Consider the following 27,930-nt stretch of genomic DNA (forward strand, 5'->3'; position numbering starts at 1 on the left):
CCACCATGGTTAGCTTAACCCAGAATTTCCAAATCTGCTTCTAATCCCAGCTGCAACTTGCTATTGATTCTGCCACTGAAATAAGATTCTGTTTTTGTTATATACATATGTATTTATTGGAGTTTTTAGCAAAATTTATGGGGTTGTGAGTTTCCATGAACAACAATACTGTAGTATTCCATGCACGCAAACACTTTTGCACAATTGGCTCATGTTAATATTCCATTTTATTCCCATCCATTTGCATGTTTCCAATCTAGTAAAGAAGATGTGCATCGTCTATATAAAAGCTGCTGTAGTGAAAAATAAAAGTCACTGGCATTGCTTTTTAGTATTTACCCTTTTTGTGCTTTTCACTAAAAGCATTGAAATGTATCGTCTGACAGGTTTCAAGGCATGCCTTCACCATTATTTTCTACATATACTACCGAGAACTTAAAACATGGACCTAACACTATGGAATCTGTACACATTTAATTATGCTGAGCATGATCCAGAACTAGTGAAATCCATTGGTATTTAGCCACTGACATCAGTGAGTTTAAGTAGGTTCTTTCTACACAGCCTATTGTTTATTGTGCATTACAGTTTACTTATTATTTTTACTAATACTATTACTACCACTATTACTGTGGCTAGTGTTGCTTCTGTTAATACTACCACTACCACTGCTGCTGCTGCTACTACTACTATTACTACTAGTACCAATAATGTAATTCCCATGTAAAGGAGCTGTTTAAGGTTATCCCAGTGGTGTATAAAAAGAAAATCAGATTTGCCTATGTATAAAAAAATATTCTTTAGGAGTTTGTTATACTACCGATGGAGATCTTTAGCTGCCATGTTTGCCTTCTAAAAATAACATTCATGCTCTGCAGTTACATATTATTAGATAGTAGGAGTATGCACTGAAACAGTCACAAGTACTTTCAAATGGAGGGAGGGATCCATAATCAATTAAAAACCATTCATTTTAATGAAACGATAATGAAAAAGGCATGTTTTAAAGCAGCCCATATCCTTCCTCTACCTCACATGTTGACGCAACCTCATGATGACCATTATTTATAAAAGACAGAAAGGGTTAAGCAGCAAATTGGCACTGCAATCCTAAATGCACTTTCTTGAAAGTAGCACAAGCTGATTAGAGCGGATGACCTGATTCACACATGCACCACTTGTTGACTGGCTTGCATGCGTGAATAGTTCATACAACATAACACAGCTGCTGGGACGTTTTAATACCACTTCAAAGCACAACACTTTTCAGTGGAGTCGGCTTCCAAACTGATAAGTAGCCAGTCTTCAGGTGTACAATGTCCACATGTAGAAAAGCCAAGGGGCATACACACATGTGTGAACCAGCCTGGCGTTACATCCCAGCAAGTGTATTTAGGATTGTCGATTTCAGACTCAATCCACCAACTGCTGCTCCCACATTAGCCTCAATGAAGTAAGAATGAGTTGCTCACAGACATTGTTCCATGGACTGGAATCCAACTTCAGCACTTCATTCACAGCTTTAGTCTGATAGAAGTAGCTGCCTACAGTAAACAACTATGGCATTGAGTGGCATGCCCTGAATTTTCCAAGCATTTTCACAATAGCAATGACATCTCTGCACTGAAAGGTGGTCAGATTTTACAAGTGTAAAGCACAATACAGTGGTCAAGGGGGTTTTGCTTCAGAAGTCTACAAAGAAATGTACATTTAAATAAATGCAAACTTACTGCCAAAGCTTGTCTGTTTCAACAGGCAAGCATATGTCCATGTGAAGTGAACAATGAATACCATTCTAAAATGGAAACAGCCTTGTTTTCATCAATAACAATAAAATGTGTTCAGTCTTAACAGTTTCCTATCTGTTAGTTATGGATTACCTTGGTTCAAAGCTCAGTGTGCACTGAGCTTTTAAGACCAATCTAGTCCACTGGTTATCCCTGTCCTTTGTGCTTCCCAATGCAGCTCAAGTTGCCTTGAACATTTAAGGAAAGACAGTGTATAAATAAATAAACAATAGCCCTGTGTAGTTAGTTACACATGGCTAGTTGCACCAAAACGCGGATGGAAATGGCCGCATGTACATTCTATTGAAAGCAGACGACATATCCATATTCAAATCTGATTTTACTCCCACCCCAATCCAGAGGAGGAGATTCCTTGATATGGACTGGGGTGGGCCTGATTTTAGGATGGCAGACTAATGTGGATATGAAGGAAACCTAGATGTGGGTTAAAACCAATTTCACTCGCATTTCAAAAGTTTTCTGTCATGGAAAGCCTGGTGTGTCAGGGATAGTTCGTATGAAAGGCTGGGAATTATGTGTGCCCGCTTCACACATTACAGTAGAAGCAGGGGGGGGGCAAGAAGTGTGAGGCACTCCTTCTCCTTTCCCAACTTCCAGGCAATTTGTGAATTGGATCTCAAATCCAGATGATATGCACAGTTACTGCAATGCACCATGCATTTGATCATACAGACAACCCAGTGAAAATGGTCTGAGCCTTGAATAAGTGCCAATTTATCCAATTAGATTGTTTATGGGATGGCCTCCGTGACCTATAAAGTCCTGGTGAAAGCAGGGGAGGGGATCCCATTCACATATAGGGGATTTAACATAATGCAATCAATACTTAGAAATATTACGATTTCTGTAATCTAAATTTTCCAGGCTACTTAAAGTTGGTTTCAGTGACATTTTGGGTTCCCAAAACAAATTCCTATGTGTTTATGTACTTGAATGCTTTAACCAATTTTTGTTTGTGTGTGACTGTGTGTGTGTGTGTGTGTGTGTGTGTGTGCGTGCAGACAACACTGTCAACGTCCAGGTAGTTGAAATTATATACTTGAAAAGCATACTTCTCTGTCCCTGAAGGGCTCACATTATGAAAAATGATAAGGAAGTTAAGGGGAGAGAGAGAGAGAGATTATATATAATATTCACACACACATGCATATACACACAAATAGTAAAACCTGCATTTCTGGATCATGCTGCATCTCCTACTTATCCAAATTCATTGCCCTACTATAGCACCATGTCATTGTAAAAAACAACAACCCAAAATCATATAAATGTTTCATATCCAAATGTTTTGGATATTATCCAGGCCATGAATATAAAAGAGGCTGTAATATAATAATACCTATGTTCTAGATAGATATCCATATAAATTTCATCTTCATATAACAATGCAATGCTAGTAATATATATTTATATATAGTATGTATATATAAAAGAAAGTTAACTTTCTATTTTACAAAAAGGCAATTATTTTATTATCAATATAGTTATCAGCTGCTTTTTTACACCATTGCAGTAACTAAAGGAAAGAGGAAAGGGGAAGCTTGATTAAAATAAAAAGTAGATATAAAACCCTGTGGTTTCAAGTTGGGATCCCTTGCCAAGCCTTTGACTAAATACAGTTAAATTCTTTAACTTCAAGTATGGCACTTATATAAATAAGAGCAAAGAGGCGGTGACATATATTCACAGTTAATAGCGATAAATTCTACTCCTTTGGTATATGTGTCCAAAAAAAAACAACAACACACAACCTGTTGGTAAATACATAACTTGGCTGAACTTTAGATCAATCATTTGTATGCATATAGCAGGGAGCTGTGGTTTATTTATTTGTTTATGAATTTGGTAGATCACAACTAGCATAATAATGATTAAGGTCTCTGGTGTAAGTAGGCAGGCAAACAAAAAATAAATAAATGGCAAAAGTATTTTCAGCACTACTGTTTCTTGTGTTGTTGGTTTTTGTACAAAAACAAGGATAGAAAAATGCTAACCATACACAGTAATCAACTGTGTGATGCTGACCATGTAAAGTCAGGCATCCATCAGATGAAGCTCATGGATGTACTAATAGGCTTTACAGTCAGATGCCTGGACAGTGCAAATCTCTCCCTCGGCTTTTATAGACATGCTTGCAATTGAATATTGCTATGACCCCCTCCCCAAACCCTCCCTCGAGAAATGGCTCCCTTGCCATTTTTCAATATAACATTCTAGACACATTTCCCATCAGTTAGGAACATTTTCTTGTCCTCACAACGGTTGAAAAGATGCTCCAGTCAACAAACAGCAATGGACCACTCGGGGGAGGAGATAACTGAGCTGTAAGGCCAGATTGAAGTTGTTGTATAGCTGTTCTCTTCATCAGTCTTTGATTTAGCACACAGTTTTGTATCTGGTTTAGAAAGTGCAGATCAAGTACCTTAACGGCTTTCTTGGTGGTTTGAGGAAATGATTGCTTCAGCAATGTCCTTTCCCTAACGCTAATGGTCAGCGATCCCCCAGCAAAGTCTTCTGGTTCTGCTACAGCCTCACACGTAAGCAGAGTCACTGGACTGAGTCCTGCCAAAGTTAGGCACACTCATACGTGGCAGGTCTTTGTTTCTGATTTCATAAATGGATTTCCGTTTCGCTTGCACTCCCCTCACTGCCATTTTGATCTTTCTCCAGCCCAAGTGGTTCAGTTCGGCCAAATTGAGCACCACACAAATGCCACTCACGGCAAACATGAAGACCAAGAAGACTGTCTTCTCAGTGGGCCTGGAGACGTAACACTCCACCTCCTTAATGCAAGGATACCTGTCACATTCGTACATGGATGGGACATTGAATCCATACAGGAAATACTGTCCCACTAAAAACCCAATCTCCAGGGCATTTCTGAAGACCACCTGAATGATATAAAACCTAGAGATGCCTTCTTGCCGCCTCATCTTTGACTTGGTGGTTCTAATAGCTGGGTTGGGAATTTCCTTTACTTCCAAGCAGTCAGGTTCTGCCTCCTTGGTGGAGTTCTCTGTGTTCTGCAGCACCCCATTGACAATGGTATTCTTGATCTTCTTGCTGTCGTCCCTCTTCATGGAGTCCTGATCCCTGTCCAAAGTGAGGAAGACAGTGGAGTACCTCCTTTCCCTCTGCTTGGCAGATTGGTGAACAGAATATGTTATAAAGCAGAGGCTAGGAGTGCACACCATGATGATCTGAAATACCCAGTATCGGATGTGAGAAATGGGAAATGCTTGGTCATAACATGCCTGGTTGCAGCCTGGCTGCAAGGTGTTGCACACAAACATAGTCTGCTCATCGTCGTACACAGTTTCTCCTACAATGGCCACAATAAGAATCCTGAAGATCACCACCACGGTCAGCAGAATCCTATAAAACAAAGGTTAGATGAGTGCACATTTACAGGGCAGAAGAGGAATACTGAAAAAAATCACTACTATTTTAAAGAAAGCACATAAATGGAGTATCGCTCTGCTGGTGGCCACTAGCCAAGCTAGTCAGAAGCACAACTTCTGTGTTCAGAGACAGTGTGATTATTATATGGTAAAACCATAAAAGTCATGATGGGTGTCATAATCTTGCTCAACTTGCTCCTGTCTGGCCACAGTCAGAGATATCCATTAGATATGCATTAGATGCCCTGAAGGCGTTGCTGATGCCCTAGAAGGGGTTCAGCAATCTGCCTCTGTATATTCTTCCCACAAACAAGTGTAAATATTTTTATTTGCAAAGACCTCTCCAGGATATTACTTGTTATCCCCCCCCTTTTTTTTGCTATTTTTATTTACACTTTCTGTATGGCTGTGCACTAGCTTTTAGGAATCATTTTTATTCTACATTAATTTGGGCATTTTTAAAGTAGTGAACATGATTCACAAATTTATAAAATAACCAAACCGATGCACCATCGATCAAATCCAGCATGGCATTTCTTATATTCTTTGAGCTTAAAGAGGTTAAGAAAACGCAGGCTATTTTTAATCATTATGGGGAGCTGTCCAGTGCTGATCTTGTATCTCATTCAACCTTCTCAAACTTCTCAGCTTTTCTTGAGTGGCTTGACCAAACAAAAAAACAAAAAATGATTGCCTAAGCAATGTACTTATCCATACGGATGTTTACAGCAAACAGAAGGAAATGCTTGCTTGGTTTATTTGAGCACAAATCTTACTTTGGCTTATACAGGGGAGAATCTATAACCACAATGACAGTTCTAAGCAGCCAGTTGTGTGCGTGTTTTTCTCCTGTACCTCAAGTGTCCGAAAACAGATGTCGGTCAAATAAAAGAGAGTGGCACCTCTCCCACTTTCTATGGTATGCAGCATATTGATCAAACCATAAATGAGAGGAGGGAAGCAAATCAAAGGTAAGGGAGCTCACTTGTCCTTACTTTACCCTTGCATTTTGCCAGCTGCAATCACCAGCTAGATAATAATATGACTCTTTGAAAGTGACTCATTCTAAATATTACTATTATTACTATTATGCTACCTAACAGCAAACATCATCCACATCTACTGTCTCCTTTAAATGTGCATTCAGTCATTCGCTTTTCTTTTTTAATGAATAAGCCGACGGGGGTGGGAAGGGAAGTGAGGGGTGGGGGGTGGGATGGATTATATCGAAGGTTAAGAGAGTCCCGTGCACTAGCAGTGAACTCTGAAACAAAGCAGAGAAGCGGTTTAGAGGGAGGGGGGAGGGGGAGAGAGCGCAGTCCTGTGCAGTAGCAAGTTTGCCAAAGAAATAATTGGGAATGTCGAAGGGGGTTGGGAATGGGGGTTGCTGGGAAATCCGGTGCTTCAAGGTGTCCGGTTGGGCTGCGGCTTCTTTCCCCCCCAACTCCCCCTTCCTGGAAGCCGGTCCCGCAGGAATCCAGGGGACTTCCTTCCAAGGCGATGGCATTTAGGATGGCGGGCAGGGAGCGCGCGAGGGAGCGCAGCGTCCCCGTGGAGCTCCCTCCGCCGCAGGAGCCCGGCAGGGTCAAAGAGGGCGACGGGGAGGGAGGCGCGCCGGGAGCCGTCGGGCCGCTTACCTCCCTATCATAGTGGAGTGCTGCTGGACAGCGGCTTCGAGGAGTCTCTCTAGGATGGTCCATTCCCCCATCGCGGTTCATCGGGAGGCGAAGGCTCGGGCAGCGGCGGCGGCGCAGGAGCGGCAGCGGCGGCGCTCCGTCAGCCACGGCGGCGGCGGCGGAGACGCGCGTTCCCGGCCCGAGCCGCCCGGCGTGCGCAGGGAGGGACGCTGCCCCACGGCCGGGCGGGCTGCCTGGCAGGCGGGGCGGCTGCCGGGAGCCAGCCTGGGCGGCGATCGCCTGGCGCAGCGCAGCCCAGGCGGAGGTCGCCTTCAGTGTCTCGCCGCCCGCCTCCCGGCCGCCTTTAAGTAGGCTCTGCTTGCGTCACGGCCAGGTTGGAGGGGAGCAGCCGAGCGGCGGCGCCACAGCCCGAGAGGGATCGCCAAAGCCGACCCCCACACAGCGCCGCCGCCGCCCCCGAGGACCCTTCCAGCGGGCGGGGTGGCGTGGGGTGGGCGCCCATCTTCCCCACCCCGCCGCCCGACGAGAGCTGCGCCTTTGGGGAGGGGACGGGCAGAGGGATGGGGGCCCCCGACGACGCGCCTCGCCATCCACGGAGCAAGGAGGAGGTAATGAATGGCGCGGAGGGGACTGGGGCCTCAGGGGATCCCGAGACGCCTCGCCAGCCTCCCCGGGGCCGGATCCGGGCGCCTGCCTTTCTTCCGGGCTGTTTCCCGGGGACTTGGCCTGCGCCGCGTCCTTGACAAGGGAAGGCGTGTGGGGAGGGAGGGAAGGAGGGACGCTTTCCTCGCTCGTCGCCAACCCAGCTAGACGGGAAGAGGAGGCGAGTCGAAGGCGCAGCAGCCTCCTTCGCGCCGGAAGGGAGGGGAAAGCAAGGCTGAGGCATCGGATCCCCGCAGATCAGGAGCTGACACCCCCCCTCCCTCCCCACGGTTGCCGAGCAGGACGGACCTCCGCTGGGGACGATCGCTGCTCCGGACACCAGGTCGGGGGGCGCCCTCGACGCCGAAGGCCCCCCCCCCTGCGGAGAATGGCGCCTCTGCTTCCCCAGGCTGGGCGCTTGAGAAACCTCTCGCACGGTAAGAGCGCAAAGGCCGCCATCCTTTCCTTGGTCTTCCTTGGCTCTTCGCTGCAGCAGCTCTGGCAAAGGGAGACCCGAAGAGGACACGCGTTGAATGCGCAAGGAGCCCTCCTGCCCTGGGACTGGCTTGCCAAGTGGAAATGCCAGTCGCCAGCACCATCTGGGCACACCTGCTGAGGCCCCAGCAGCTAGGAAGGCCCACTCAGGAGGTACAGCTGGGCCTGGAGAGCTTGGGCCCCACTTGGTTGGAGGGGGTGCGACCTCATCTGCAACTGGCAAGTGAGGGCAGGTCCACACCATGCGTTTTAAACGGTCTTTAACAGATGCTGCGCCGCCCGCCCCCCCCCCCCAAGAATTCTGGGCTCCATAGTTTGTTATAGGTACTGAGAGTTGGGAGGAGACCCTCACAGAGCTACAGTTCCCAGTACCCTTAACAAACTACAGCTCTCAGGATTCCTGGAAGGGGAAAATCCCTGACTGTTAAAGTGATGTAAGGGTACTTTAAACGTGTGTGGATGTGAACTGAGTTTTGGTGGCTACAAAGAATGGCCCAATCAGCCTGGATGTCGCTGAGCCTTCTCTGCACCACCCAGAGGGAGAGCACAGGTGAGCTTGAGAAGCCTCAACATCATAAGAGAATAAGGCAGCTGGATCAAGCCCAAGGTCCAGCATCTGGTCCAGCAGCGTGTTCCCACAGTGGCCAGCCAGATGCCTGTGGAAAAACCTCTTGATCTTTCACCCAATATAATGGAGACTGGCTCATTAGGACATAGGGGCATTGCCTTACCAATCTCAGTCAATTGCCCGTCTTCTTCCTTACAAACAGGCCAAGGAGTGGCACTGCTGCTCCGCTTCCTCCTCCTTAGTCTCAGTGTTGCCCCTTGTAGAATTCAGCAGGGAGAAGAATGGGGATATTGCCTGTCATTGCTTCTGACTCCACCGACCTGTCCAGGTGTGGACACCAGCTGCAACTGCCTTGGCTGCAGGCAGGTGGAGGGATCAGTCACGGTTTGCCTCCCTCTCCCTCTGGGAGGTTCAACTTGCTCACACCCTCTGCCTCCCTGGGCTGGGCTGGGCTGCATGGGCAACAGGGCGCAGCAGGCTGCGCAGAGTGAGCAAGAGATCACCTGTGTAAAAGATCTGTGGTTGCTTCTTGCACCTCCTCTGGAGGAGGTGCCAACATCTCAGTTTGTTTACCATCTCCCTCTGGCTCTGGCTGGCATGGGGTGGGTGAGGACTGAGGGCTGCGCTTGCTGGGCCCAGTTTGCACTCCTATGCCACCAGGAGGAGAGAGCCCATGTATGCTAAGCTAACAAGATGGTGGGCTGGCTGCTTTGGGCCATTTGCGCACCTGCCGGCTCTCTCCCTCCAGGGACCTGCAGGGAGAGCAGGTGGACAGAGCCTGCAGCTAGTGCTCTTATATTCTCTCGCTCTCCCTCCCTCCCTCTCTCTGCAGCGCCACAGGGCTCAGTCCCCTCACCCCACTGCCTAGAAAAAGGAGGGAGGAGAAAGCCACCAGCCTCTGTCTGGTGTGAGGAAACCTGGGTCCACTCAGGGGGCAAGAAGGAAGCCTCCATAGGCCAGAGAGAGAGCCTGGCAGACAATCATTTCTTCAGGTCCTCTTCCAGCTAGACTACCCACATGCCACCTACTATCCTGTGGGGAGGATTCCAGGAAAAAGGGGCAGGGGCATCATTGTCTCACCCCAGGGTGATACATCATCCACTGCCCCATGGGAAGGATGTTTTTTTAATATGTTTGTTTATTGTGCTGTCCAAATATGCAATTGACTGTTACTTGTAAGCTGCCATGGTAGGATTTGTATCCTGAAAGGTAGGAGATACATAACTGTAAGAAATAAAGTAAAATTAAGGTTCAGCTAGCTCATAGCAGCTTCTCCTGTCCTGTCTCTTCACACATCATATTTTATATATGTATTTCTAAGCATGCACACCTCTTTTAGGTGCACATTTCTAAAGAGGTCCCTAAAAAGGTAAAGTATGAATTCAGTAAATATATGTTTTGCTCAGTTACACTTCTCACAGAGCTGTGATTGACTGAAGTTCCCTCCTGAGTGGACTTTCATTGGATTGTCTCTTTGATGTGTGAAATGCTAGGGGCCAAAGAATCATTACTGAAACAGGTCTGCTGCCATCATTAATATATGTGTACCTCGGCTAAGTTAGGTAGCCAAATAATATGTAAAGCACAAATACAAAGACTTAGATGGTATCATTTCAGTGTCTTTTAATAACTTCATTCTTTAAAAAAATTGAGGTTGGTGAGCTTCAAATTAGAGAATTACTCAGTGTACTCCATTTATATGGTACAGCTATTTGCACTACACAAAATCTAGTAATTATTTGCAAAGGGGGCAGTTGTTTGTCCTTACAGGAGTGCAAAATGTATCTCACTAAGTCATTAGTAGTACAAATGCAACTAAGGGCACATTGCAAATGCCATATTGTAAGTTTGATATGTACATAGCATGTACACATCTATGGGAAAGTGGCCTCATTTCATAATGTACTAGAGTGATGTGACATTGTTCCTTGTGTGAGAGAGATTACTATATATCACATAAATAACAATAATATTACAATGCTTAACATTCCAGGACATTAACAAGTACAATTTTTTACAAAAATGTTTGCAGTTATTTTCCACATAACATATATGTGTGACCCTCTTTAATTAATTGCATTTGCACTACTAATGCATATTTATTTTCTACATCCCCTTATTACTATTATTACTTATGGGAGAATTCAACATAGTGCATAGCTGTCAATTCCCTTATTCCAAATAGGATTCCTTGCAAGAAAAGGGAAAAGTTGACAGCTATGACATAGCGCTAAGCAGATTGCTCTATCAGCGAAAGTGTTTCTACTTTCCTGATGGAATGATCTGCCCTCTCCTCCCCCCTCTCCCCCCCCATTCTGGGGGTTCTCCCAAGCTCCTGCCAGTTGGCGGGGTGAAGGGGACACACAAGGAAGGACAGAGAGGAAAGCCCTATAGAGCTAGTAGAAGTCCTTGTGCAAGCCTCTACTGCCAGGACTCACCAGCTGAATCTCATTCTTAGATTTCTTACCCACCCTTCCTCATGAGGTCTCACAATGTGTCACAACTATTTAAAAATACAGTCTTTTAAAAAGTTATGGGTAAGAGAAATGGGCGAGTCATAAAAAAAATTGAGTCTTGGGTTGCAAAAATCCAGCATACATCTTCAGCGCCTGACCAAAACTGAATAATGAAGGTTCCAGGTTCACCTCCCGGGGGAGGGAATTGCACAGTTTAGAGGCTGCAACAGAGAATGCCTTCTTGTCATCCCTCAAACTCCTGAGGGCAGCAGAACTGCCAAGAAAGCCCCCTCGGCTGATCTGACCCTGAGAGTCTGGAGGGAAGGATCAGTCTTTCTGATATTTGGGGACTAAGCCGTTTAGGGTGTTAAACATGAATGTCAGCACCTTGACTTGGGCCTAGAAATGAACTGGCAACCACCTTTCTTTTCAACTAACTCTTTGAAGTCTGTAGCCACTTGGGACAGTTTGTGGCCTTTATTACCAGTGCTATTTTTTCTAGAAAAAGAGTACTAGAACTCACCACGAATCCCTCCCTTGTTCTCTTACAATGGCATTGGCACCCACCTGAGAGGTGCCGGAACTGAGTTTTGGTGAGTTCCAGGTGGGGGAAAAGCCCTGGTTTTACCCATCTGTACAGTGGTACCTCGGGTTAAAAACTTAATTCATTCTGGAGGTCCGTTCTTAACCTGAAACTGTTCTTAACCTGAGGTACCACTTTAGCTAATGGGGCCTCCCGCTGGCGCCGCACGATTTCTGTTCTCATCCTGAAGCAAAATTCTTAACCCGAGGTACTATTTCTGGGTTAGCGAAGTCTGTAACCTGAAGCGTCTATAACTCGAGGTACCACTGTACTTCTTTATGTGGCTCTTTTACATGCTTGTGGTTTCTCAGCTGGTTCCTAGTTTCACCCATTTACCTAATAGCACTGAACCACACACACTAACAGACAATACAAATGAGTAAGTTACAGCTGGAAAGAAATGAGGGAAATCAAGTCTAACAGCTTGCCACAAAGACGCAAAATCAAAAATTCATTAGTTCTGAAAACCAGAAGCGGCAGATTATACTGTAAGCAGAGCACCTTGAACTCTACATGCCGGTTCCTACGCCATGGGGTGAATGACTTTTAATGCATAGCCTTGCAGTAATTAAACTTTATGGAACCTAATGGAAGGCCTTTCCAAAAAAAAATCTCAGATCTTTATAGCTTTAACGATTAGAAGAATTTAATGTGCATTTTACAATACCTGTCATAATTAAAATCCCATATCTGCGCTACATCAATGCACCAATATACCAGTTCATTAACTTCATTAATTGAAAAGGTTTCCCTTTTAAAAATGTACGGCTGTGGATTGGCTGGAGTGTGTGCAAGTAGACGAAAGGAGGAAATGAGTCTGTTGCAAATTAGGCATTGGAGTGAGGGTGTATTCCTGGGCACGAGACAGCATCAAACAGACCAACTGCCATATGGGTCTCTGTGTATCTGAAGAAGTGTGCATGCACACAAAAGCTTATACCAGAACAAGCTTTGTTGGTCTATAAGGTGCTACTGGACAATTTTTTATTTTTATTTTTGCCATATCAGTGGCAGTGGAACACAGAGCACAGTGGCTTCAGGGCACCCACAAGGCACCTCTGACTGGCAATAATGGCCGAGCCATGCAGGTGCATAGTCTTATCACTTGTCTGGAATGTCACTTTCTGACCATGAAGTTTTTAGTCTTTGTGGCTAACAACAACAATGTGAGGATTAATCAGTTTGCTGAATACTGTTAGGCTAAGTGTCTCCTTGGGACGCGGGTGGCGCTGTGGGTTAAACCACAGAGCCTAGGACTTGCCAATCAGACGGTGGGCAGTTCGAATTCCCACGACGGGGTGAGCTCCCGTTGCTCAGTCCCTGCTCCTGCCAACCTAGCAGTTCAAAAGCACGTCAAAGTGCAAGTAGATAAATAGGTACCGCTCTGGCGGGAAGGTAAAAGGTGTTTCCGTGTGCTGCTCTGGTTCACCAGAAGTGGCTTAGTCATGCTGGCCACATGACCCGGAAGCTGTACACCGGCTCCCTCGGCCAATAAAGTGAGATGAGCGCCGCAACCCCAGAGTCAGCCACGACTGGACCTAATGGTCAGGGGTCCCTTTACCTTTAAGTGTCTCCTTACGGTTCAGCAGTTCTCAACCTGTGTGTCCCCAGATGTTGTTGGACTACAACTCCCATCATCCCTGAGCTCTGGCCTTGCTAGCTAGGGGCGATGGGAGTTGTAGTTCAACAACATCTGGGGACCCACAGGTTGAGAAAGGCTGGGTTAGATGAATATCATTCTTAGGGGAATCAGTGCCTTTTCACTTGTTCATAATTCTGGGCGGAATTAAGCCCCCAAAATGGAATTGGTCACTCTTTTATGTCTCTTATAAGACCTTCAGGTAAAGAGTGGATTATAAATGTTTTTAAAAAGAAAGAAAGAAATAAATAAATCTATCAGACGTGCTTGTGGTTTTCTCCTTTCAGATGTGGAATCCATTCCACGTATATGAGGGTTTTCTTGTCCAGAGCTGCCCTCTCATTGCAGGGAATGGAAAAGTCTACTCTGACAGGAGCTTTGTATGCATAAGGACTTCTAGGTTGGAGCAAGACAAGGTGTAAGTTCTACATAGCACAGCTATGGAAGCCAGACTAGGTCTGGAGAGATCCAGGTTCAAATTCTCCACTTTGTCATGAAGCTCAGCATTGCTCAGCCCAACCTAGCTCAGAGGGTTGTGTGAAGATAAAATTGGGGCAAGGTGAGAACCATGCGTGCTAACTTGAATTCCTTGGGAGAAAGGGAGGGCATAGATGCAAATAAAGAAAATTAGAGAAAGTACGGTAGGAGTTCCTCCTCAATGTCCTTGAAATGAAATGCGACCTTTTCACATTTATGTTTTAAAAACCCCTTTAAGAGTCCCTCCATTTCCTTGAACACAAGGAAACTGATCCACCTCTCAGACCCCCCCAAAAAAAAAAAATTAGTGGAAAGGGGGTGGCTGCTTCTCAAGTGGTTGTGGGCTTCCTTGGGAAGCAACCCTATTGGCCACACTGTAGGATTGATGTGGAAGGGTGGACTGGATAGAAGCTCTTGATTCTTGAAAGCTTCATAACTAATTCATAATAATTATACTGTTTTAGAAATAGGTTTGTTGCCTTTTGCTTGCCGCAGTATGCAGCCCATTGCATCTCAGAAAACTTTCGGTTGTGAAGCAGTTTATAAATCTGTAAATAAATAAAAATAACTGCGACTTTTTAAAAAAACAAACACAGCCTTTTAATCACATGTAACTGAGTCTCACAACTTGACTAGAGACATCCAACTTATGACGTGGCCTTCTTGGATAAGTTGTGTACTCTTGCTTGTCATAAATAAATAAATAAATAAATAAATAAATAAATAAATCCTTGCTCATCTGGCTGGGTTTCCCCAGCCACTCTGGGCGGCTCCCAACAGAATATTAAAAACACGATAAAACATCAAACATTAGAAACTTCCCTAAACAGGGCTGTCTTCAGATGTCTCCTAAAAGTTGGATAGGTGTTTATTTCATTGTACACCAAACACATCCTTGCTGCCTAAATCAGTTCAATTCCTAATTGAAATCAGTTCAAAGGTGTGTGTGTGTGTGTGTGTGTGAGGGAGAGAGAGAGAGAGAGAGAGAGAGAGAGAGAGAGAGAGAGAGATGACATGGTTCACACACATCCAGAGGAGCGCCAGATTTTTGCATTCAGCCTTCCTCTCTCCTTCCTAATAAACAACAGCTGTTGGGAGGTCAGGTGACCTGCAAAACACTACTGGCTAGTCCAGCCTCCAGTGCTCTATAAGTTTGTCATTGTTTCTTAAATCATTGGCGTACATTCTGCAAGGACTTGGTTTAAGTTTGAATGTATCTGAAATCCACAATAAAATGGGAGTCAGACTGCCCTGCTCTGCAAGCTGCCAAGGTGAAAATGAGGGACTGGGAAAGGTGTAAGGCATGTGCAGAACGGAAGTGTCTGTAAGCTCTCCATGAGGATTTAGCAGCCTAAGAGCCCAAAGTTCTCCAACCTGCTGTGCTGTCCAGAATGTGTGCTTTGCTGAATGTGGCACTTTTGTCAGTAAATCAGCCTACATTTTATTCACAATCCTCTAGGATTAAGGTTAGCTTGATCTTCTCTGGCTTACAACGATCTGTTTCTTAATGAAGCAGCAATATTGTTTGCAGGGTCAAAGCCGTCCTTTTTAACATTTTATCAATTGTACTCATGCTGTTTAAAAGTCAAATCCTCCTTTATGGAGAGGGAACTGGCTCTGGTAAAGAAAAGGAGTGTGTGAATGTGCACACACACTGAATTTGTGTTCCTTCCCAGATATCCAGAAGAAAGTGTATGTTTTGAATGTTTGTGATTCACAGAGGATGCCCAAGGGATTAAGGAGTTATGGATCAACCTGCTTCAGATTTCTGGCTTATTTATGCTACCTTCATCAAACAGCCCTGTTTAGGGAAGTTTTTAATGTTTTATTGTATTTTTTAAATTTTTTTTTGGAAGCCACCCAGAGTAGCTGAGGAAACACAGCCAGATGCATGGGGTATAAATAATAAATTACATTGTTATTATTATTATTATTATTATTATTATTATTATTATTATTAACAATTTTAGCCAAAAAGCAGCTGAAGATTCCCCCAACCAATGGTGTCAGCATGAGAGCAGATCTCATAGAATGAATGAATTTTCCGAAGCACTGACATGAACATTTATTTCCCCCAAATTTCACACATAAATGGCACCTTAAGCTGTTTGTGGTTCTCATGGCATGGAGAGGCTTGTATACAAGGAAAGCTGTGACTGAAGCACAGTGTCCTTTGCTGTTGAGCATCACTGGTATTTGGGTGATCCAACATTGCAATGCTAAGCTATTTGTAGCTTTGAATATGAGTGGGCTTTGTAGAAAATGAGAAAATCAGAATCTCTCTCTTGCACACATGCAGAACCTCAAACGGCAGCACGGGATCTTTCCCAAAGTATTCTGATTTTGTGTAATGATTTCAAGTATTACAGTTTTTGAAATCACAGGAGTGTCAAAGAGTGAGTATTAGGGTCTAGACATGACAGGATCCTTCTGTGCACCTTAAAAGTTTGTTAGCCTGCCCTACCATCAAGGCTGTAATAAAAGATCCTTCAGTCTCCCGTATTCACATCAAAGGGGAGAGGAAACCCCATACATGCACAGGGAAATTCTATATGTGCAGAAGCTCTGTGTGTGCAAGCACATGGAGTGTGCATGGGGCTCTAGATCAGAACAAATGGCTTTAACCTCCCAAATGCCTAACAGCTGCAATTTGTAAAAGTCATAGGATGTTATTCCTTTGTTCTAAACTTCTGCTGGACCCAATATGCTTTATTTCAACTTTACCCCCTCTGAGGCTTTTGTTTGCAGTTATTTAGCACTTTGTGAAAAGGTACAAACCCTTTCCAAATATAACCCGTGCATTTCTTTCCTTATGCTGTGTAATTGCACTTGGGTGCTTTAAAATAGCACTTCCAAGTGCAAGACGTGAAGTGTTTTGATGAACTTTCTTTCAAAGACTAATGCTAGCAGCTTTGCAGACAGTGTTTGGTTTAATCCACAACAGCTAAATAATTAGCTGCTGAACTGAAAACACCCATCTAAGATCTCAAAACCATCTGCTCTGCTGTGTTTTCATCTGGTGCCTGCGTGTGTATTAATGACATGATTGCATCAGATTGTACCTTTTATTCATAAAATCATATGAGGACATCTGCTGCTATCTGTGGGATCTCAGTTCTTGAAGAGAGCACACTTCACAACACACAGTGTTTCAATGCACAATGTTACTTACCTTGCAGAGGACCTGAGCAATTTATTCTGTACTCGTGAACTCTACTCTTGCACACTAATGAGCTTTGAAGAACCTGAGCTGATAGCTCACAAATGAACTGTTGCAACAGTTGCATTAACCTTTGCAACATCGGAGCTATTAGTAGAGAGAGGGGAGAAATCTGATTCAGTTTGCACTTAAAGGCAAATTTACCTTATTCACAATTTCTGAAGCCATATGCAGACCAACACTCAACCATCCTTTGAAATGTGTGTGTCTTCAAATTTTGCAATGCAATTCTCCAGACAACAATATGTACAAAAATGCACATATGGGCTGATGTGCACACAACCTTAATTAAAATAACCTACAAAAATGCATTATATTAGTGGAACGTGTGCACAAATGTGTAGATAGGAGTAATTTTTACTAAAATACTAAAGGTTTTTCAGGACGGCCTAAAAAAATGAAATTGCAAATAGATATGGAAATGTGGGGAACTGTCTTGCCAAATGCGAGGTGGTTTTTTAAAATATATATATTCATAAGCAATACAAAACACAAGTGGCTGAAAAGAAGATTTTATTCCTAAACAGCAAGTAATATATACATACCAGGTATGCACTTCTATCTGCCACTTGGAAACCCTCAAGCAGTAGCCAAGTGACTCCCCCAGGTAGCCTTAGATTGCACAGCCCTGTGACCAGTCAGTCCATGCACAAGCTTCTAAATCACTCTGCCCAAACCATCTTATTTTATAGATAGCCACCTCCTCCCAATGCCTCACTTTCCAATAACAATTTCCAACATTAAAGAAGGTTCCCAGCACTAACCTCCCAGACTGATTAAGGCAGCTGGGGGGGGGGGGCTTCACCTCCTTCCAACTGATTAGGACAGGCATAGCCAAACTTGGCCCCCCCAGCTGTTTTGGGACTACAGTTCCCATCATCCCTGACCACTGGTTAGCTAGGGATGATGGGAGTTGTAGTCCCAAAACAGCTGGAGGGCTGAGTTTGGCCATGCTTGGATTAGGACATCAGAGGAGGTTTTCACACCTTCAGTAATAATAATAATAATACCTTTATTGTCATTGTACAACCTGTGTACAATGAAATTAAAGGAACCTCCCTCCCATAGCTGTCAACTTTTCCCTTTTCTTGTGAGGAATCCTATTCAGAATAAGGGAATTTTCCTTTAAAAAAGGAAAACGTTGACAGCTATGCCCCCCCCCCAAACACTCAGTCTCGTTGCACTCTGTGTGCTTATCGAACAACACACCACCTTGCAAGACAATTTCACTATGTTATTTTCAAAAACTTAACAGCTGCCAGGGAGGGGGGAGGAACAGAGGCAGGAAGGGTAGCCATATTAGAATCACTACTTCCCCAATATACTATTGGTGTTCTGGTTGGACTTCCCATACAGAAACTGAATTTAAGACTAGAAAAATGAGAAATAGGGGCAGGGCTGGGGATGCTCTCCCTCTGCCGCTGCCTCCAGAGAAGCAAAGAGAAGAGGCAGCTGTGGCTTCCAGATTCTGGTGAGATTGTGCAGAGGCCTCCAAACGATCTGTCAGGGCTCTTGTGAGATCTTGCCAGAACTGCAGCTGTGCAACGCCAGTAACCACAGCTTCGACGGCGGAAGCAAGGGAGGCGGGCAACATGCAGTGTGTATGCAGGGCAGCACCTTCCCATTTCACTTCAGTCGGCAAAATGGGACTTGCTGCCCTGGCCCCAATGGCTTTGGGCCACTCAACCTGGCCTGTAGCAATCCGAGCCTGTCTCAACTTGACTCAAACGAGGCCCCTATCCGGCCAAATAGGCCCGAATCTGTTGCACGGTCCTCAAAAATAATCCCATGGGTCATGAAATACCATTTTAGAAGGGATATTGTAAGAAAGGCAGAGCTATTCTGCCTGGCCTTCAGTTTGAATTTGCCTGATCCTCTATTCCCTTTTCCCTTTCCTTTTCTATGAAAAAAACCCTTCTGGGACCCCACATTTAAACTCTTCCCTGGTCTCCTTGCTGGCCCTAGTAGGATCAACTTGGCCAGTTAGCAATGGTGATCATTTGATGTTTACTGACTGCAGTTCCCCCCCACCAATGATCCCTGAATTTTTGAATTTTATTGACATTGATGCTGCATTTATGTTGTATTTTATGCTGTTTTTAAGTTGCATTTTAATCAATGTTTTATATTTGCTGTTAGCTGCCCTGAGCCCGGTTTTTGAACCGGGAAGGGCGGGGTATAAATAAACATCATCGTTATTATTATTATTATTATTATTATTATTATTATTATTAAGCATCTGTAATACTTACTGCTTTGACATATGGAACAACTAACTCTTTTTATTTCACTTTGATGGACCTCTCCCTCAGCATTGAGCTGAGAAAGCACAGTGAAATGTGAGAAGACACGTTGGGATATTTCAGTATGAATTCGTTCACACACAGCATTGCTTTTGGACCTAGCGCAATGCCCTGTCTCCTTTTGTCTTCATTCAAATGCTGAATCTTGTACATGCTCCAGGCAGTTCTTACTTCAATATGCTGATTTAGGGCAGTGCTTCTTTCCCTTGGTTTGATGGTAACACTACCATATGTCTTGAGTATTCCTGGTGCCCTCTCCTCTATCCCCACACCTCGCTTATCACCAGTCTCAGAAGAAGAATTCACATTACATTAAATTGCAAGGCAGTGCTGAAGCAGTCCATTGAAATTACTAGAGCCACACTGCGACTGATTTGAAAGTGAAACATCTGTGGTGAACAAGGAGGGTGGAAATCAGCAGCTCAGTAGGGGACTCAGTTTTTGTTTTATTTTTAAATCCCTATGCTGTTCAAGGCCCTGGGGGGGTGGAATTCTGCAATTCAAATGTAAAGGAGCAGAAAAAATGTCTATTTATTTCAAATGAAATCTATGTAACCCTGAAACACATGTATATTGGGGTATGTGTACGAAATGATGTTTGACGGACGAAAATAAAGGGAGTGTGTGCCTTTAGCTGGGTCTAAGCAATACAGCACATGATTTAATCCATGATCCCTGTTTGGCTAAATGATTGTTGTTTGGTAGATAATTGGCTGTCAGGCTCTTTAATAGAGAGGAAAATCTCTAAATTGGTGCCTGCGGTAGATGCAATTCCCCCTAGGAAAGCATTTCACTTAAACTGGGGCTGGTGGACTTTTATTCTTGTATTTCTGTGAGGGTTTTTCTTTTTAACAGAGCTCAATCGTATTTCATATATTTCACAATTTAATTCTATTTTATCTCACTTTCACCTTGCTTTTTCTCACTCAGTTAACTGAGAAACTTATTTGACTGGGAAAGAAAACAAATTTTAGTAGCTGAACAGATTTGACCACCTAGCTTGTGTGTTCACATCTGTTTTCCAGGAATAAGGACATGGACAATCACTCCTTGCACCTTCTTCTTCTGGGGCACACATCCTCTGTGTATGGGTGCAACAATGCAAAAAAAATGGGTGAATGAGAACTGGGGTATCTTTATAACTAGAACAGCAGTCTGCAAAGGCTCCTTCTCACCCCTTTAGATGGAAAACTGGAGACCTTCCCATTTAGCAGCTGCGCCCTGGGAAACAAACACATGTCATTTGTTGGAACCTTTCTTCTGGTTTAGAACTAATGGCCGGTAATAACTTCAGCCAACAATTCCAAGAGGTGAGTTAGAGACCTCCCCGTGGTCATATGTTCTATCATAAGAAAACACACCAGGTAGCCATTTCAGATATAAGGTCAAAGTGTTTAATTTAGTGAACTCACAGTGGGTTGGGTGGGAGGTGAAGAGCTACAGCCTTCAGGTCCAGCCTTTCCCTAAGACCATAAGAAAAGCCCTGCAGGATCAGGCCAAAGGCCCATCTAGTCCAGCATCCTGTTCTCACAGTGGCCAACAAGATGCTTATGGGAAGCCTGCAAAATAGAATCACAGAATTGTAGAGTTGGAATGGACCCTCGGGGTCATTTAGTCCAACCCCTTGCAATCTCAGCTAAAGCACCCAAGACAGATGGCCATCCAACCTCTGCTTAAAAACAGTGGCATAGCGTGGGGGGTGTCAGGGGTGCCGGCTGCACCAGGCGCAACATCTGGGGGGGCGCGAGTCCAGAGGGAAGGGACAAGTTCCTTCCTCCGCTGGGCTCCCCGCCGCCGCCGCCGCCAGCCTTGCGCCCTAGCGCGCGTGCCCCCCGCCGCCGCTGCGGCTGCGCTCCACTCACTGCTCGCAGGAGGAGCAGCCGCTGCAGCAGCGCCGATGCCGCCACCGAAGCCTGGCCGGGCACGGGCAGCCTCCGCACCCCGCCGCCGCCGCCATCCCCTCGGCCCAGCCACAGGCGGCGGCTGCTTCTGCCGACTGGGAGGGAGGAGAGCTCCGAGGGGCCTCACCGCGCCCTGCGCTCCCCAAAACCCTCCGAGAGGAAGCCGGCGGGCGGGCAAGGGTCTCCCGGCAGAAGGGGGCGCCGCTGGCTCCGGCTCTCAGCGCAAGTCTCAGCCGGGGGGGGCGAGGATGGAGCACGGCTGGAAGCCCCCGGACCCGGCCGGGAGGAGGAGAGGCGCTCGCCAAGCCCGGATCTGGAGCTCCACCTACAGCCCAAGGAGAGGAGGGGGCGGGGAGGCGCCCGAGGGGAGGGGGCTTCGGCTGCCTCGGCCCGCGGGGGCTCCGCAAATAATAAATTTAATAAATTCCTGCTGAGCCTTGGGGGGGGGTCCTTGGCTCCTTCACTCGCCCCCAGCCCCAGTGGCGTAGCGTGGGGGTGCAGGGGGGCCGGGTGCAACATCTGGGGGGGTGCTCGCACTCGAGTGCTAAAATCCACGGGTTAGGGGGCGCAAATTACTTGCCTTGCCCCGGGTGCTGACAACCCACGCTACGCCACTGCTTAAAAACCTCCAAGAAGGAGAGTCCACCACCTTCCAAGGGAGTCCGTTGCAATGTCAAACAGCTCTTACCATCAGCATATTTTTCCTTTTTCTTTTTTTAAAATATTTTTTATTAACCGACCAATCAAATCAAATCACATCACATAAATTCCGAATTACAAAGCTGAATTTTAAATTTTTGTTGAGGGGACCCATATTTCAAGTTCCGAAGGGGGATTCTGATCATCTTCTTGCTGCTGCGTTAATATCCAAATCAGTCCAAATAAAGTTCATAATTCTATCCAGTCTTATCTTGCTGTTTCACCATCAGCATATTTTTCCTGATGTTCAGTCGGAATCTCATTTCTTGTAACTTGAATCCATTGGTTCGAGTCCTACTCTCCAAAGCAGGAGAAAACAAGCTTGCTCCATCTTCCAGCCCTTAAGATATTTGAAGACGGCTATCACATCTCCTCTCAGTCTCCTCTTTCCCAGGCTGAACATACCCAGCTCCTTCAAGCGCTCCTCATAAGGCTTGGTTTCCAGACCCTTGATCATCCTAGTCACACTCCTCTCTCTGCCCCTGTTTTATGCTGGCCTTAATGCAACACTTGAGAGAAGGGAGTCAGAAGACTATTTTCAACCCCTGCCTATGATAGAAGTTTGACAGAAGCCCTGATTTCTTAACGTAACAGTGTAAAGCATGCACAAGCTGTTTAGCATCTTTCATGTATTTTCCTTGAAGGCCGGCTCTGTTATGTACAACTGGTGTTCAAAGCTACCCTGTTTTGTAGCAGAGTGGCCCATATAATCTTGTATATGGGTTGCTCGGAGGCTGAATTCATTTACACATTTCCAATGCAAATGCGCCCTCAATTTTTTAGCTGACTGATGAATTCCTTGCTTTGGATATAGAAACTTTCCATTTTAGATGGCTTTGAGGTCTTCCACACTTCTCTATAAGAAACCAGCAACTCCTAATTTATGACAAAAATAGCTGAACTGTGGATTCTATTTTTTAAAAAATGAACACAATCACTCTCCTGATACGCCCCCTCCTGGCAGACCAATCATCTGTCCAGTGGTACTTGTATTGTTCTCAAACCGGGTTGTTAGATTGGAAAATAGCTACTGTTATTTATTTCTTTACATTTATAGTTTGCATTTATTCTGTCTTGGTATCTTAGGAGTCTAGGACAGGGTACATGTGGTTCCCTGATTGTCTCCCAATCAGGAGACAGAGCCGGTTAGTGTCATCAAGATGGATCACAGCCTGGGACTAACTCATGATGAACTACAAGGGATAAATGTCAACCTTTGGCCTCTCCTCTGTGCCTCTGACACTTAGAAACTTAATAAACCTTCATGGCATCTGTTAAGCCTCTTTCCAGGCATTCATTAAATGTGTGGTGGGAAGGGCAGTGAGACTGTGGCTGAAGTCCCTGTTTCGGACCAAAGTGAATTCCTTTTGAAGAGCTCTATAGATAGACCTATGAACTGACTTTCAGTTGTAAATAGGTAGGACCTATGGATTCTTTCAAAACAAAAGCACATGGGTTAGGAGGGGGTTGCCACTACAAACCCACTCCTTCCCCCAAGTGCATTCATTAAACATTGGAAGGGGGCTTCGGGAAATTATTTTAATATATTTAAATTCTAACAATTTAAGAAGGAAGGTGGTGGAAAGGCATTGTATGGTTCCCGAAGGGAAGCATTTGTTTTCCTTGTTCCGCATTACTACTCAGACAAGCCCAATGGAACAACCTTATAGGATGCATTGTGACAAAGTAGGGAAGCCCCAGGATATACTCCCCAGTCATTTCCTATCATGTCTACATATGGAAACCAACTTTGAAAATAGATCCCAATTTTATCTAAGGTACAGAATCTCTTGTGCGTTTAAAGAAAAGGGCCTGATTTGTCCATACAAATATTATTGATGAGATCATATTCCTGGGGGGGAAGGCATCATTTATTTAGATCCTTTTTTAAAGAAAATCCATGGGATGTGGCTGCCCACCTACTGCATCCCAGTGCTTTTCTTATTGTCCTCATGTGTTTTTTCAGGCCTGAATTGAGGTTGGGCTTTTTTGCTTGTTTTGCTTAAATTAGCTAAGATTTTTTTTAAAAAAAAAATTATTATTTATACCCCGCCCATCTGGCTGGGTTTCCCCAGCCACTCTGGGCGGCTTCCAAAAGAATATTAAAATACTGTGATACATCAAACATTAAAAGCTTCCCTAAACAGGGCTGCCTTCAGATGTCTTCTAAAAGTCTGGTAGTTGTTGTTCTCTTTGACATCTGGTGGGAGGGCGTTCCACAGATTGGGTGCCACTACCGAGAAGGCCCTCTGCCTGGTTCCCTGTAACTTGGCTTCTCGCAGTGAGGGAACCACCAGAAGGCCCTCGGTGCTGGACCTCAGTGTCCGGGTAGAACGAGGGAGGTGGAGACGCTCCTTCAGGTATACTGGACCGAGGCCGTTTAGGGCTTTAAAGGTCAGCACCAACACTTTGAATTGTGCTCGGAAACGTACTGGGAGCCAATGTAGGTCTTTCAAGACCGGTGTTTTATGGTCTCGGCGGCCGTTCCCAGTCACCAGTCTGGCTGCTGCATTCTGGATTAGTTGTAGTTTCCGGGTCACCTTCAAAGGTAGCCCCACGTAGAGCGCATTGCAGTAGTCCAAGCGGGAGATAACCAGAGCATGCACCACTCTGGCAAGGCAGTCCGCGGGCAGATAGGGTCTCAGCCTACGTACCAGATGGAGCTGGTACACAGCTGCCCTGGACACAGATTTAACCTGTGCCTCCATGGACAGCTGTGAGTCCAAAATGACTCCCAGGCTGCGCACCTGGTCCTTCAGGGGCACGGTTACCCCATTCAGGACCAGGGAATCCTCCACACCTGCCCGCCTCCTGTCCCCCAGAAACAGTACTTCTGTCTTGTCAGGATTCAATCTCAATCTGTTTGCCGCCATCCATCCTCCAACCGATGAGTTATTATTCGGTCTGAAGACACTCAAAGCAGCTTACATAGTTAAAAACAATAGAAATGCAAACAAACAAAAACCATCATAAAAACTATACAGTCGTCCCTTGGAAGTTGAATGGAATCTGTTCTGGAAGTCTGTTCAACTTCCAAAACGGTCAGAAACCAAAGTGTGGCTTCTGATTGGCTGCAGGAAGCTCCTGCAGCCAATCAGAAGCCGTGGAAGCCCCATAGGACGTTCAGATTCCACACTTCCAGGTTTGCAACATTGGAGAGACAAAATGTCTGAGTACCAAGGCATTTGGGATCTTAGGTACTACTGTACAATTAGAAACAGCAGCAGACAATATAGTATGTTAAAAGCCAAAGCGCAGTGTAAAGACTAGGGAAAGGGCCAGGGAACCACAAATCAAAGGCATGCTGAAATATCCCCCCCCCCAAAAAAAAGCAGCAAATGCTAACAGAGAAGAGGACCAATATAGATCTCCAAGGGGAGCGAGTTTCACAGTCTTGGTGCCATCACTGAAATGACCCTGTCTTTCATATCCATTTGTCCAATGTCACACAAGGATGGGACCAAGGGTAGGGCTTTTGAATCTAAGAGGGGGACTCATGAAAGGGCAAAAGTTTCCTAAGCTGACTTGCCCCTAAGCCATGTATGGTTTAAAAACTAAAATCAACACTTTGAGCTAAGCCCAGAAATGAATAATGTGCATTGATAATTGGGGCCTTAGCCCAATTTTCATACCACAAAATGATAAAGTGTTCTTGTAGGAGAACTGATGCACCCATCTTTCATAAATATGACCAGCTTCATCCTCTAAGATAATGGACAATGCTTCCAAATTTCGGCCAACTCTGGCAGAAAATTAAAAAGTTAGAGATGTTTTCTTTCCTTGGAAAATAAAATTTAAAGGTTCGCTGCACACACAAAAACCTACTGATGGATGTGGAGACTCAATCAACTCTGAAGGGGCTCCTTTGCCTGAAAATTTCACCCATTTATGCCGAAAGGAAATGAAAATATGGCCATTTTTTATTCCTTATTACAGTGGACGCTCGGGTTGCGAACGTGATCTGTGCGGGAGGCACGTTCACAACCCGCAGCATCCACAACCCGCAGCGCTGCATCTACGCATGCGCGGGTTGCGATTCGGCGCTTCTGTGCATGTGCAAAGCATGATTTAGCGTTCTGCACATGTGCAAGCACTGAAACCCGGAAGTAACCAGTTCTCTTACTTCCGGGTTTCGGCATGTCCGTAACCCGAAAATGCACAACCTGAAGCATCTGTAACCCAAGGTATGACTGCATAGTCATTGGGGACACAACAGAGCTTGGATTTAACCGATAAAATTTGAACCTGAATGGAATTGGAACACACAGCTGATCTGCCACAAACTGAGCTGCTTCCAAACACTGCAGATACAAGGCAAATATTGTGGTTGCTGCACACGCCATACTACAGCCTGAATTCCATGGAAAATAGCAAGCTGTGGAGCATGTGCATTTTATGCTGGCTTAGTCATGTCCACAGAATGGAAGATGGCAGGATACCCAAGGATGTGCTCTACAAGAAGCTGGCTTCGGGCACCAGGCCCATTGGCAGACCAAATCTGTGTTACAAAGATGTCTGCAAATGTGACATGAAGACTGGCAACATCAGCCCCACCATGTGGAAATCCCTTGCAGATGTCTGCAGTGCCTGGAGACAGACAGTCAGATTGTGCATCCATGACAGTGACCAGAGGAGGAATGAGCACTGGGAGGAGCACAGAAAGAAGAAATGCCATGGTATACCTGCAAGAAGAAGAAGAAGAAGAAGAAGAGTTTGGATTTGATATCCCGCCTTTCACTCCCTTTAAGGAGTCTCAAAGCAGCTAACATTCTCCTTTCCCTTCCTCCCTAGCAACAAACACTCTGTGAGGTGAGTGAGGCTGAGAGACTTCAAATAAGTGTGACTAGCCCAAGGTCAACCAGCAGCTGCATGTGGAGGAGCGGGGAAACGAACCCGGTTCCCCAGATTACGAGACTACCTCTCTTAACCACTACAGCACAATCAGACACCTTCAGCTGCCCCAGCTGCAATGAAACATGTCTCTCCCATATTGGTCTCTACAGCCACAACAGGTGCATTAATCCTCCAACAGTTTGACTTCACCCTTGAAGGCACACTCTTCCACTGTCTCCCAAGACAGACCGATGGCAGCTGAGCAACTGATGCATTTTGTCTCATATTTACAGTTTTGGCATTTCTTTAGGAAGAGTGGCATATGCATATTTATAAATAAATGAAAGGCGTAAAGGATTTTTTGTCTGATCTGTATCCTAGTTGTGCACTGTTTCCCTAACACAAACAATTCAATGGAACTGAAATAACCCACCACCTTTGGACCAGCCTGCCTAATCTCCATGTTGTCCAGCCACAGTATGTCAGTGTGTTTACTTAGTGTTGCTTATGGCTGCAGGGGGGCGGAGGGAATGGGAAGCTCAGAGCTGAGAGCACATTGAGAGCTGAGGAGCTGCTGCAAGCTTTATCATTAGGTAGAAAATGCGGCATGACAGACGTTATCAGGCCTTCCAAGGAAAGGCAGCCACAGTGCCGCAAATGTGCCTTAAGATTTCCCTTTCCCTTACCTTTCTCCTAGCAATGGACAGAATTCCCAGGGCAATGATTAAGTTAATGTGCTATGAATAACATAGCTGGAGAGAGGCTGCTGCTGAATAAGAATAAATACTTCATGCCAGATACATCAGAGAAATGTACATCTGCTCCAACATTTCCCCACCTGTAGCAGCTTTGCAGAACAGAACCCCGTAGCTTTTCCAGCATTCTGCTCAATGGAGAACTTCAGTGGTTTACAGTTAGAAGAAAAGAGATCCGTAGGAATCTAAAGGGAGCAGTTTGAACACACACACTGTATACATACAGCATACACATTATATAGTGTTGTGCACAGCCCAGTCTTGAGGTGGTGAGAAGCTTCAGCTGTGCAAGCACCTAGCAAGACTTCCATTTTCTTGGAATGAAGGTCAGTAGAGGCTGTTGTCTCTTTAGGATATATGGCTTAATTTACACATATATACAACCTGAACATAGGATGGAGGAACTCCCAGCAGTCATTCTCCACAAAACTTGTCTTCCCATTAGGTTCCCAGGGAGATCCTCCAGCTATAGCTTTGGGTCCAGCACAGAGCAAAACAAACCTATGCATCTCC

The 27,930-nt window shown here is 45.2% G+C and overlaps 1 protein-coding gene and 1 long non-coding RNA gene across 2 annotated transcripts; one reads left to right on the forward strand and one right to left on the reverse strand.

Annotated features, from left to right (window-relative positions):
- Positions 1-209: 209 nt before the first annotated feature.
- GJD2 (gap junction protein delta 2) lies at positions 210-7,143 on the reverse strand. The gene is made up of 2 exons (XM_083481912.1): positions 6,847-7,143; positions 210-5,183 (listed from the first exon to the last, which is right to left on the reverse strand). Exons 1-2 carry the CDS (start codon positions 6,915-6,917, stop codon positions 4,340-4,342), a joined length of 915 nt encoding a protein of 304 aa, XP_083338038.1. The 5' UTR covers positions 6,918-7,143; the 3' UTR covers positions 210-4,339.
- Positions 7,144-13,006: 5,863 nt separating this feature from the next.
- On the forward strand, positions 13,007-19,862 carry LOC310696473. Its single transcript, XR_014520564.1, has 2 exons — positions 13,007-13,788; positions 19,239-19,862. It is a non-coding gene; the product is annotated as an uncharacterized lncRNA (long non-coding RNA).
- Positions 19,863-27,930: the final 8,068 nt, after the last annotated feature.

The sequence above is a fragment of the Podarcis liolepis genome (genome assembly GCF_965112155.1).
Source record: "Podarcis liolepis genome assembly, chromosome: 1".
NCBI lineage: Eukaryota > Metazoa > Chordata > Lepidosauria > Squamata > Lacertidae > Podarcis > Podarcis liolepis.